The sequence below is a fragment of the Argiope bruennichi genome, chromosome 1 (assembly GCF_947563725.1).
Source record: "Argiope bruennichi chromosome 1, qqArgBrue1.1, whole genome shotgun sequence".
Lineage (NCBI taxonomy): Eukaryota > Metazoa > Arthropoda > Arachnida > Araneae > Araneidae > Argiope > Argiope bruennichi.
In genome coordinates this window covers 100200878-100215373 of record NC_079151.1, presented here as the reverse complement: position 1 = coordinate 100215373, position 14496 = coordinate 100200878, and the positions used below count along the sequence as shown (strand labels likewise).

The following is a 14496-nucleotide window of genomic DNA, read 5'->3' as shown; positions in this document are numbered from 1 at the left end:
GGACATACAGACATTAAGTCTAATAATGATTCCTCGTGACCCGAAAATCCCCCGAAATTATGCTCAAGAGATATACCATTTTAACAGAAAGGAAATACAAAATAACAAATTAGAAAAAAACCACAAAGTAAAAATACAATAAAAACAATAACAATAAAAACAAAAACAGCATTAAAATTAAAATTAAAATTAAAAACGAAAAGGCCAAGACATACCATCCAACAGTGAACGAAACTTTAAACAATCGATTGTGATTTCCTGTTTTTGAAAGTTAACGGTAAATTATGTAAACAGAGGTAGGCACCCAGCGCCATCTATTGAGTGATCCAATATGCAAGTAAATTTCTATTTTTATTTAAGCCAAAAGATTAATCCCAAACCATACCTTGTTTAATTAAAAAATTGACATTACAGTAATTTCTAGGAAAATCATTTTTAATTAAATTTTTAAGGAGGATATTTGATGCTTCAATATAAGAATTTTTATTATTGCAAACCCTTTTGATCCTGTTAACTTGTGAGAAAATAAGATTTTTGAAAATTTTAGAGTTTAGATTGGAATGGTAGTTACATAGTTTTGTTATTTTAAAGTTGAAATCATCCCTTTTATCGTATATACCAACTATTGTTTTATCATTAGCAATTTCGATTTTTAAATCTAGAAAGGTAGCCTCAAGTTGATTTATATTTGTATCTTTTAGAATTAAATCTTTTGGATAGCAATTAGTAATAATATTAGTATTGTCGAAGTTAATCAAAAGTAGGTCATCAATATATCTCCACCCGTTTATTAAATTATATTTAATTATTTTTTTCTCATAGTAATGCAGGAAAATATTAGCTAAAGCACTTGAGAAAGCTGTCCCCATTGGAATGCCCTTGACTTGTTTATAAAAATTAATACCATTAAACACGTAATTTTCAGTAATATTAAAATTACATAACTCAAGTCAGTTATTTTTAGGAATGATATTTTCATTTAAATATTCGTCATAAATAAAAGTGCAGACCTTTATTAATTTTTCATGAGGTAGATTAGTGTATAAATTTTCGAAATCAAAAGTATTAAGTTTATTAATGTTGTTATCTTTAAGAAAATCCAATACTTCTTTGTTACTAGAAATAATAAAGTTGTCTTCATTTTTTATTTTGTCCAGGATAATTTTTAAGTATTTAAAGAAATTTTCAAAAAATTTTCAAAAATCTTATTTTCTCACAAGTTAACAGGATCAAAAGGGTTTGCAATAATAAAAATTCTTATATTGAAGCATCAAATATCCTCCTTAAAAATTTAATTAAAAATGATTTTCCTAGAAATTACTGTAATGTCAATTTTTTAATTAAACAAGGTATGGTTTGGGATTAATCTTTTGGCTTAAATAAAAATAGAAATTTACTTGCATATTGGATCACTCAATAGATGGCGCTGGGTGCCTACCTCTGTTTACATAATTTACCGTTAACTTTCAAAAACAGGAAATCACAATCGATTGTTTAAAGTTTCGTTCACTGTTGGATGGTATGTCTTGGCCTTTTCGTTTTTAATTTTAATTTTAATTTTAATGCTGTTTTTGTTTTTATTGTTATTGTTTTTATTGTATTTTTACTTTGTGGTTTTTTTCTAATTTGTTATTTTGTATTTCCTTTCTGTTAAAATGGTATATCTCTTGAGCATAATTTCGGGGGATTTTCGGGTCACGAGGAATCATTATTAGACTTAATGTCTGTATGTCCTCACAGAAAAAATCCCTTTATTTGAATCCCAGCCTGAGGGTGACCCTTGAAAAAGTCTTCAGGCCGGATTCTTTTTTAATATTTTTTAATAATTTTTTTGGTTTAATTTTTATTTGTTTTTTGTTTTTCCTATTAACTTGATTCTAATACTTTTGTATCAATTCATCTGTGTTTTAGAAGTAGCTGCAATTGCGCTCTCTAAATACTATGAAGTTCCTTTTTGGTTTTAGTTTAAATAGGTAATAAATTTTAGTTGCGATTTCGACCTTAAATAAATTCCTCTTGCCCATTCTGGACAATGTAAAAAATTAGAATCGTGCAAGAATCTGACTTGCTGTGTTTTAAATGATTAACAATTCATGTAATTTTTGAGTTTTAACTTTTTTAAATTTGTTTTTTTTTTAATTTGAATTTTAGTTTTGATTTGTCGATTCCTCTGTATATTAATTATCCACATCGTTTATTTGGTTATTCAACTAAATACCGATATGTGAAAGACTTGAAGAATAATTTCATATCTTTAAATTTTTTGATATAGTTTTTTTAACCAATGTTTTGAGAGAAATTTTTAAATGTTTCTTGATTTTCAATGTTTGGAATGCTAAAAAAACCTCAAATAATTTTACCTTATTCTTTCAATTTCCTTTTTACAAAATTTAAGCCGATTTTAGCCGAATTTTTCCAAATGATTTTTTCAATATATTTCTCTATTTTCATTTTCTACTTCTGTAAAAAAGAACCAAAGCTCTTTATCTTATTTTACTTTCAAGTTCTTTTCGTCAAAACGAAAAGAAAGAAAGAAAGAAAGAAAAAAAAGATTGGCGTTCTGTGTCAACTCCTAGAAAAAATAATCTTCCGCATTGCTTTGCAGGGGCTGTCTTCAGGATGCAATTGAGAAGGCAGACGGTCGACAGCTTCTGTTTACGGCTGGCGTTGCTACGACGACAATACAAATCTGGCATTGAACCAAGCACGGCCTGCATTTTACGACTGTGTAATGATTCTAATTGGAGGTACATTTCAGCATACGGGATAAACCACCTTTTTTACATTTTTAGCAATCGATGAAATCTGGTCTGGTTTTCTTGTTTGAGGCTTGATTAGAAAGAAGACCTGTAACCCAGAACTGTAACCTAGACCAGGATAATACTGCAGCAATCTGTGTAAATTATTGATCAAGAGGTAGATTGTTACTATATGTATGCAAAGACGAAGAAAGAAAAAAATCTACTAGAGGAAATAAATGAAAGTAGTAGTTAATTTTTTAAATTTAGTTTCAAAGTTAAATATGAGAAAATATTTGGGATATTTGAAATCAAATATATTGGAACAATGAATTACCTTGACTATGAATTTTCACCGTTTATTGAAGTATGATATTCTTAGCATAAATATTCATCTTTTGTCACGTTTGACAAACATTTCGGGGTTATTAATTCTTTTAGAGAGAAAAAAAAATGAATCTTCTGTTCATCATTAAAAAATAGAATCAGATCAAGACAATATATTATACATCATGTTATAAAAGTCAAAATGAAAGAAAAGAAATTTTTACACAGAAGAACTTGAGGGAATGGTGGATTTATTAACTTTTTCAATATTGTAATTGAAACTTTGTACACATATAGATTTGAATACAATTCTGTTAACTATCATTAAAATCTTTTAAACTTAATGTAACTTTTATAATTATAAAGTATTCTTAATACATCAAGCATTCTTAACTTTTAATTTTTTATTTAGTTCAATATTGTCAATAAAAAGGCATTTTGGGCTGCTTCGATTATTTCTTTATTTTATGTAAAAAAAAATTTCGAGGAAGTAATTTTATGCGAACATTTTGAATTTTCATCAAAATCATGATTTTTTTTGGACAAATATTGAAATTTAATTATGGGAAAGATCGGAGTGAGGTTGAAATATAGCATGAAAATACAAATTTACTGTAGTATATGGCAGGAACACTAAATATAAATTTTATGCAATGTCTTGAAAAATTGGGAAAAATCCAGAATTTTAAATAATTGCAAATCTAAGAGCCAATCATTTAAAGTTTTCTTTAGATTAAAGCCAATTCTTAACCTTTAAGAAACCATTTTTTTAAAAGAAAATATCCTAAATAATTTTATTCTTCTGATAACCTTTACTATTAAAAACTTCTATTTTAATGCTAATTTATTTCAATTTGTTACATTCGGGAAATAAAAAAGATTAAGTTGAAATGTTATTGAAATGTTGAAGGTTGGAAATACAAATTTAAAGGAATCAATTCACCATAAATTACTTTTTGTGAGAATTAAAAAAAAAAGAATTATGAAATAAAAATGGATATGAAAATCCTATTTTGTACTACATGTCCAAAGAAAGCAATTTTTTAAATCTTAATTTTAATATTGGCAATAACATGCTATTTTAGAATTCATGGAGTCAAAAATTCATCATAAAATAAAATAAATAATTGCTACAGATTGAATATTAAATTAAATTAAAAATGTTTTATCAGAATTAAAAAATAATGAACGAAAACAAAATTGAAATCATTAAAAATGTAATGCATTTTTAGTGTTAGTATAATGTTAAAATAATTTTTGTGAAAAATAGTTTTGGAAGATACAGTTAAAATACTAAGAACTTGCTTTTTTAAAATTAATTTATATTTTAATTAAATTTTAGAATTTGATAAGTTTGCAGGAATTTATATCTAATATTAAATGCGAAATTTCATCAAATTCGAACACAAATTGTAGACTCGAAAAGAAAAGCTCAAATTTTATGTGTAGTTGAATTTGAATAAACAATATTCAATATTTTTTTTAAAACTTTCTATTGAATTTAAAATAATGTAAATCATGCAATCAAAATAATACCTCAAGTTTATTAAAAAAATATTCATTTTATTTCGTATCAACAATATTTTATAACCATAAAAAATTCATAAATAGTACAAAGAAAAATTAGAATTTTTTATTTATTCATATGTCGAATAAAAATATTTTTTTTTTATATACGAGATGAGTAACTGCTTGTTTTATTTATTGTATTGAGCACATCTTTATCAAAAATACTTTTGTTTTTCTGACAAATATTAGTTTAAGCTAAAAAACAATATCTATAATAATTAATTTTTATGGAGAATAATTTACTTTATAGTGACAGAATTAGTGAAGTTTTCAACATAAAATAATTCGCAAGTTTCATTATAGCTGTTTATTGTATACATTCTTCATTTAAAAGTGCTAACATCAAAATCTCTGAATTTGATAATTACAAAGGGATTTCAAAAAGTCTATCAATCATTTGCATAATGACAAAAATACGATTTCTCTTCCTCCTTGTAAAGAAACCAGTTCCAACAATTGAATGCTGTAAAATAATTTCTCACTGTTAAATTACTTCAAAGTAACAAGAATTTAAAAATTTTTTTACAAAATTTTCTTTTTGATGTTTAGGAATAAAATAAACTTAATACTATTTAAATATATTACTCGTTGTGGGTATTATATAATGTTCAGTTTAATAATTAAGTTTTAATATACACGTAAAATCAACCACTCATTTACTGAAGGAATATACATCTATATTTTCAAATTTGGAAAAAAAATCATTTATACTTTCATTACAGCACTTCAACTTATTAATTATCCTTTTTTCTGTGGATGCACTAATGTGATCAAAGAGTATCTGAAATGTTTGATTCAAAATATATATATAAGAAATATCATCTGCAAGCTTTTATCAAATATTCTTACGACTTTTGTTCTTTTCTTTTGATAAGGACGGAAATTAATTTCAAATTATCATCCGAGAATAAATTGATTTTTAATGAGAAACGAATTCCAGCTTTGTTGATTTTTCAAAATAGTCAATGTGAATGAGTAAAGAATATTGAATTAATTTGTATGCGCTAAGAAATTCTTGCGACAAGTAGTGCACATTCTGCGATATATCTTTTCATAAACATATATACATTTTTCTATATATGTCTTTTTATAAGCACCTTCTTCAAATTGTTGTCAAGTATTTTGACTTAAATGAAATGCTGATAACTACAAATATAATGATTTCCATCATGAGTAATTAATTGTTTATCTGAAAATTTTTTAGTGTAAGTTATATATATATATATATATATATATATATATATATATATGTAATGATATTTTAACTCTAATTTCAATTTAATTAATTTTCATAGTAACTTCATCTTAATTTAGCCCATAGTATCTTCATTCTAAAATATTCTCTTATTTCGTGATCCAATTCCACTGTCTCTACTTAATTAATTCAAGAGAAGCTTTGTTAAATTGTTAAATCAGTTAAAATATAACTTTCCCACACTACGCTTGAAGAGATAACATACCGCTGATCAAGCAAATTCTTTTTTAAAATCTCCCTGTGTTTCCCCTACCTTGTCCACCCGTGTAATGAAAATCCCTATCGAAATCTCATAATACATTAGAACCGTAAAGAAATATTTTCCCTATCAAAATCATAGGTTATATAAGACCAGGGATAAAATGTCCAAGAGCTTTTTTCATTCCTTTTCTGTGTCGTTCTGTGTGCTCATCGCTTGTACATATGCTTGCTTCTTCAAAATGAAATAAAACAAGGTCACAAAAATTAAAAGTATCTTCACTGTCTTCAAACTGCATCATGCTTCACAACAAATAATATTACATATATATGTGTGTGTGTGTAATGATATTTTAACTCTAATTTCAATTTAATTAATTTCCAAGATTTTATCTTGATTTAGCCCATAGTAACTTCATTCTAAAATATTCTCTTATTTCGTGATCCAATTCCACTGTCTCTACTTAATTAATTCAAGAGAAGCTTTATAAAATTGCTGAATCGGCTAACTTTCCCACACTCCGCATAAAGAGACAAAATACCGCTGACGATACAAATTCTTTTTTAAAATCTCCCTGTGTTTCCCCTGCCTCTTTGACGCGTGTAGCGAAAATCCCAATGGAAATCTCATTATATATTAGCACTATAAAGAAATATTTTCCCTATCAATTTCGCAGGTTATATGAGACCAGGGATAAAATGTCCAAAAGCTTTTTCCTCATTTCTTTTCTGTGTTGTGTGTGTTGCTTGTCGCTCATTGCTTCTACATATGCCTGCTTCTTGAAACTGAAATAAAACGACGTCACGAAATCAAAAGTGTCTTCACTGTCTGCATTCTGCTTCACATAAAATAATGCTTACACATATATATTCAAACATATAAAAAAATTGATTGACAAAAACTGAAAAATAAGCAAAGTTTTAATGAAAGTTAGTTTATTATAATTAATAAAATGGTTACATTTTCCTTAGTAAAGATCATAAAAATACACCTTATGCAAAACACAATATATAAGCTTGCCGATTTATAAATACCTTTCAAGGATTATTATTAGAGGGATTTCAAATTTGGATATTAGTTTTCTATCATAATTTATTTATTCAATCATTTTTTCGAATGCGGAAGGAAAAAAAAAATAATAATCTGTCTCAAAATCTATTCATTTATTTTGTTCATTTTATTTTCATCCTTGAAAAAATTCGGAGAAAAAAATATTAGGCGAATATAAAAAGAACATACAGAACTTAAAAGTTAGGGATAACTCTTATTTTCGACTTCCATTTTGTTTAAATCTGGACATTTTCGGAATAATGTAATATACTTGCTTTCAATCATTGTCGATTATTCCTCATTGTCTAATCATTGTCGAAGTATAAAAAATAGAAAAAAAAATCAGTAATTAACATTTTTGTGGATTTTTTAATATTATTTTATAATTCAATCTCACCAAGCAGTATTAATTTTAGGGAATATAATATTTTATTGATCTCTGTTTCCTTACTTTAAATAAATTACAATATCTGTTATAAAATGCGTATTCAATAGAAAAGTGAAATGATTTCGAGAAGGGCTATCATTGATTTTTCCTAATTACTTTATTCTTCAATCCTTTCATACTATTAATTTTCTGAAATGATAGCTTTTTTTTATTTAGATCAGATTCCGTATCTGCTATTAATTTAAATTTTTACTAGGAAATTCGTACTTAATAGAAAATGATTATCTTTTGCAAGAAAAGAGTTAATCTCCTGTAGCTCATTCATTCTTTATCTTAATAAGTTTCAATGCCTATTAGGAATTCATTCAATCAATGTCCCATCCTCTTTGAGAGCTATTCTCATATTTCATGAAATTGAAAAATAGTCGTTGAATCCTTATTTTTTAAACTTATAAAATGCCAAAATTGGGTTAGAAACTCATTAAAATTGCAGTTTTAAATTAATTGCTCTACGCTTTAATCGTTATCATAGTTCGTAGTTTCAACTCAGGTAATTTTTTTTTTGATACAAGGATAATTTGCCCGGTAACAGCAAGATATTTAAGAATTTTTTATTAAAAAATATAGTGGAGCTAATTCAAATCAATAGAAACAGCTTTTTAGGCATTTTTTTTATCATTTTCTGTAAACGAAATCTGGTATTGCATTCATAAGAAATTACAATGCTGAAGTACAAAGTTTTGTTTTACCATTTAGATGAGAAATAAAATAAGTATGAAAGTGATAAAATTAAGAAAAAGGTGCAATCTGTTCATTAAAATAACTTCATTTTTATAAACATGGAAACAAATTAACTGTTTTTCATATTTTCTGAATTTTAACATAAGTAAATATGCAATTATTTTATTATCATGTTATTTTACTTATACAAATTAAATAATTGATCAAAAAATTTATTAAATATCCAAATTAAATTTCTCTTCTTTTAAAAAGTATGAAGCGTAAACTTCATTTATAAAATGCTAGAATCAATATGTCTATCAAGGGAAATCTTCTTAGACAAAGGATTTTATTTTATCAATTAATTCCTTTTGCTGTATACGCATATTTTAAAAATCAGATGCCTTAGTGTATTTTACTTCAATGATAAATAGAAAACTATTAAAACAACTTTCGCTTGGAGCTCCTTTTTTCTCAACATAAATCTACGTTGTTAAAATAATTGGACTATTAAGGATTAATTAATGAAACCATTTTACGGACTCTATTTCAGAGATATCAGTGAAGATAAAAATAAAAATAAACAGGGAAATCTTGAAGATATTTTGTCTTACATAAATTTATTAAAAAAATATTCGTTTATAATTTTTTGATAATTTATTAAACAAGGAAAAATATTTTTCATAACTAGTAATTACGACTTCAGATGCTCTTTTAAACTCCTGTAGTAAGCGCAACATTAATAATTAAAAAAATATGTTCGTATTAAAAGAAATATTTTACACAAATTTGTTTAATTTCCACTTTTTTAATATTTCTACTTTTTTTCTTAAAATACAGTTTGAAGTATTTCATTATCGTTCTCAAACAAAATAGCCATTTTCTAAAAAATGTTAAATTATTTATGAATGTTTGATAATAGAATGAAGTTTTTGATACATTAAATATATAATAATATATAAAGTAAAAATATCATAGGTTATATATCTTTCATTCTGTACAATAAAATATTATCAAAGAAAATATTCAAATATTATTACAATATATTTTTGAAAATATCACTTAATAATTTTTTCAAATATTCTCAAATTTATAAGGTTATTATAATATCAGTCTCAGCAGCATAATAAGTCGAATCTTGCCCTGCATTATTAATAATATATACTTTTATTTGTTACTTGATTATTATAAGATAAATTAAATAGCTACTAAAAGCTAGAATATTATTTTTAAAAAAATTCCTGAAAAAGATATGAAATAAGAGATTAATATGAATGTTATAAATTAGATGCTTGTGTTTCATAAATTTAACTATATGCGGCGATATTTTAAAATCTAAGAACATGAAATTTTATTTACTACGTTGTCTTACTAATTAATAACAAAAAATCCTTTTTAAGAGGCATAGAAGCGATATTTTAATATGTACATCTGATAATGTCTAGATATTAAGAATTTAATAGAATCTTATAATCCATATGTAACAAGCATATCCAATATTTCAAAGCATATCCTCTTAAATTCAATCTAATGTAGCAATTTCTCATGAATTTCATATGAGATTTATAGATCTATATTCATTGGGCTATATTTCAAAATTTAAGAGTAACGCAAGACAGATTCATTTATCACATTTCGTTAATATTCAAAATTTCATCAAACCCAATAAATATAACATGTCCATTGTCCATCCCAATTCAATGAGACGGTGCGTAATAACCGTGGAAACCCATTGTTCCATAACGAAACTCATTTTCGATAACTGCTATTGCAAGTGAGAACTCGCTGTAAGCTTCAGTTAACAAAGTCGAACTGATCATTTGGTGTATGTTTTGTCTGCGACAAAATGAAGCGTGAAGTTATGGTTATGACGAATGAATAATTTTAGAATAATATTGACCAGAATATTTGACACAATTATGCTTTCTTCTATAATGGATGCTTTAATGAAACATTATTTATCATAATTCTACATTATTCAGGTTTGGATCAGTGCTACTTATTTTTATTATAAGGATAAATTATATCAGAAAATAAATTCCCCATGGTAATTTATGAATTTTTTAACACGATGATTAAAAAAATAATATATCGTTTGCCCATTTTTCAATAAAACAGTTCCACAGTTATAAATTATTGTTATTAAATGTTAGTAAAATCCCTAGCAATAACTTTATTTCCAAAAAGTATTATTTATAAATAAAATAATAAACAATACGATTTAACAGTCACAATAAATATTTTTAATTTGGTTACTAATTATGATTTTTCCCATGCCAAAGAGGAAAGAGCTCCTCAGTTGTTGAAAATGACAAGCAGAAATGTAACGATTTAGTCAATATTAAATTTGATTATGTCTGTCGTTTTTATTCAATATACAGTTCTTGCAACTTTAATTAAGAATTAACACATGCTTTAAATAATTCTATAATGCTTATTTTTGTATTTCACAGACGTTATTTACTCAATTTCATATTTCACCATATTTTATGAGTATGAAATGAGTATTTTTTTAAAAAATAATTATAGTAATGAAATGCTTCAATGGCTTCAGTTGTTGGCTATTTAAATTTGTTGAGAAATATTTTATTAATGTTATTCGTATATTGAAAATAGCAAATATACTGTATGATTTGAAATTATGATTTTTGACAATCTTGATTTGATAAGTGATCCGAACATGTCTGAAGTCACTTTTGGAATTATTTTATTATACAGCAATTTGATCATGCCCAGTAATAATAAAATTTATAGAGTCATAACAAAAATATCAGATTAGAAATTCTGTGTATTAACACATTTTGTTTCACGATCTAAATGAAAAGCCAAATAATCAAATTATCACAAACAGGTAGTCAGTAGTCAGGAATCTAGAAACTGTTCAAATCATGTTCCATTTATTATATTACTTGCTGATGTATTTGTTTTGATTTTAAATGTCAAAATCACTAAAAAATATATTTTTTTAAAATTATGAATCTACAATACATTTTCTGTCTTTTGTTTGGGTAGGAAAAATCGTTTGATCTTTTTTTTTAAATAAATAATGTTCTATGTTAAAGTGTTCTAAAATATATTAATTCTTATTAAATTTTTAATTTTACTCAACGAAAACAGTAATGTATTTTCTTTCACTTTTAAGTATTTTTAATTCCAATATATATTTATTAATCTCTTAAAATCCTTATTAATAATATAAAATTCAAGATCTTTAAGAATGAACATACGGAAATTAGAAAAATATTTTCAGTATACGATTTTTATTTTTGCATTTTGTCGCTAAACAAAGCATAAAATCGTTTGGAAATGCATTCTCTTCCAGATACTTTTTATATGTTATTGACGTATTTTCTTTCTCATTTCTCTCTAAACTTGTGACTGACTTTAAGCTGAATTAATTAGTTACAAGATTATAATAACAGAAAGAATCCGTTTCAATCATTTTTAAACAGTACCTGAAAAAGAAAGTATCTGCACTCTCTTTATATGCAATAACACAAGTTTTTCAAACGCCGATGTAAATTTATAACTAAGTTGAAATTTCAAAAAAAAAAGACAATAACAAAAATTTTAAATATAATATTATTGCCTAAGGAACTTACCTATATGGAATCGCATTCTTCTTCTTGTTGTCCAGTCCATTCATCGACATCTTGTAAGGATTTGGAGTGTTTCAGTCTTATTAAATTTTTCGATAGATTCAATTTAGCATGTAATGTTTGTAGATAATAGTCAACAGTTTATAAATTTCAAATCGTTGATTGGTTGATTCAAATCAGCACTTGAAGAATCACTGTACCTTATGGATGAATCCAGAAAAATACAACGTCTTTCGAATGCAGAACATCCATATTCGTTTGAAACGTTCTTTTGAATTCATTATGGTGATCTTATCACTTCACATTTGTTTAATATAGACTTAGGAAATAATAAATTTCGGTTTAAATATGATTTTTTTAGAGTCACTAATGCTAAGCAATTTCACCAAAAGTCTAAAGATTACAGTTTTTTAACTTTTTCATGGATCCATGGAATTGTGTACGCCATGTATTTTATACGGAGCTAAATGTGTAAATTTCGTATGTTATAAGAGTTATTTTGACTGTAGCAACAATGAATCTCGTATTGTTACGAGGTCAAGTGCTTTTGATCAAAGAAAATTGCAAAGAAACTTTTGAAAGCAGCTAAGATTCTCGCAAGAATGCGACGACAAGTGCTTCTCCAGAATTTCAAACTCTTCTTAATTATATTGACATGTAACCTGATTACGCAATTTCTTAAGAGATATCCTTAAAATTTTTCTCTCTTTTCTGATTTATAGCAAGATATTCACAAAGATGCAAATTGTCATGGATTTTTTTATATCAAATACAGTCTTCTTGCTAATTAATTAGATAATTAGTTTATTAAACTTGTTTCCTAAATAGAACTTGTTATAGAATCATTTATCATTTTGTAATGTAAATGCAACAATGATCCTCGTATGAATACGAGGTCAAGTGCTTTTATGAAGAAATCTTCAGCAGTGATTTTCGTTGAAATACGAGATTAAACGTTAATCTACAAAGATAGCAACAATGATTCTCGCTGAAAAACGAGAGCAAGTGCTAATTTTCAATGGTAGCAACAATGATTCTCGTTGGAAAACGAGAGCAAGTGCTAATTTTCAATGGCAGCAACAATGATTCTCGTTGCAAAAACGAGAGCAAGTGCTAATTTATAGTTTCATATAAGAAATATGATTCGCAGATAATGTTCTAATTTTTTAAAGTGAAATATTATTTCTTATATCGTATAGGTCATTATGATCTTAAAAGCCAGATTCAAAGTTACAGGGATAATTGCGTCTAATTTAATTAATTATTGATCGTATTTAATATTACACAATTAAGGAGTATTTTTCAAGCATCAAGAGCATATATAATAATTTGAAACGGCTTAATATTAAGTAAAGATCAATTTTTTGGACATTGTGCTAAGATTAAATGCAATTTTCAGTATCAATTCCTTATCCATAAGTTAAGTTGAGAATATTAACCAGTCTCAAATTTCTCTGGTATAAGTGATAAAATATCAAGAAAAAAATTTTAATTTAAAGATACAGATGTTTTTTTTATACCTTTAAAGCAAAATTAGATAATAAATTTTTACAGAAACATAGCTTTTATTTTCTTATAAAATTGCAAAAGCAAGAGGATATTTAAGGCAGTAGTTCCTAGAACACAGGAAATATAAACTCACTAAGTACCACTTAGCTCCGTAGAAAACGACCGTTATCCTGATTTTATGGACTCAAGTTTGGCAATTAAAAAAAAGATATAACCTATATCGCAAATGCTTAGAGAATATCACAGCACTGATTTAAGCACAATATATTTAAAACTGCCTAATTATTTAAGTAAATATATTTCTTTTTACTGTTATCATTTTATAGAAATACACGATAAGTTTATATATTTTCAATAGAAAAAAATCTAACATCTAATTTACATAGCATGAAAGCAGTTTTTTTTATAGAATACTTAAATAGTAATAAGATAATTTTCGTGCTCTAAATTACTAAGTGCTAAGATACAGTATTTTTAATATCTTATTGTAGAAAGATAAGTAAAATTCATAATTATATGAATACTGATAGCAAGGCTTAAATATGTATTTTCAAAAATTCGCAGTTGTTATATAAAAAGCACTTTCCTTTCTAGAATGGAATACTGTTTTATAAATGCTACGTATACCTTTCTATATTCTTTGAAAGGATATACCTGAATTTTGAAAATACTTTCGAAATGTATTTTACACGCTGGCAGTTATACATACTTATAATGGCGGAATTACTCGACATTTTCACCTTTTTTATGTCAAAATATTCTGAATGCAATAAATTACAGATAAATTTTCTTCAATGAAATATTCGCCTATTTTTTACATAGAATTCGATTTTTCAAGAAACACATTCATTGTGTTCTTTAATTTACTACTAGAGTTTGAAAGTATTGATCTTTTCTTTGCCGGCTCTGAAATATTACCTTTAAATTTATTACAATCTTTAACTTCCTTTTAAAGTTTGAAAATATTGATTTCCTCGTTGTCCACATAGAAAGAAATATCTTTATATTGAGTTCACAAATAACTGAGGGTAACAACAACAAAATGACTTCATCAACTCACCATTTCTTTACCAAAAAAGTAACTTTGAGCAAATTCGAATACTTTTACCAAAGTATTCCATTAACAGATATCAGTTTCTTAG

At 25.8% G+C, this 14496-nt stretch overlaps 1 protein-coding gene across 1 annotated transcript in view; it reads right to left on the bottom strand.

Annotated features, from left to right (window-relative positions):
* The window catches only part of LOC129963968 (potassium voltage-gated channel protein Shaker-like), a 390523-nt gene extending 377839 nt beyond the window's left edge, over positions 1-12684 (bottom strand). Inside the window, exon 1 of the mRNA XM_056078616.1 lies at positions 11849-12684. Coding sequence (XP_055934591.1) covers positions 11849-11898 — 50 coding nt within the window. The 5' untranslated portion in view covers positions 11899-12684. The remainder of the gene's footprint in view (positions 1-11848) is intronic.
* Between the last annotated feature and the right edge of the window lie 1812 nt (positions 12685-14496).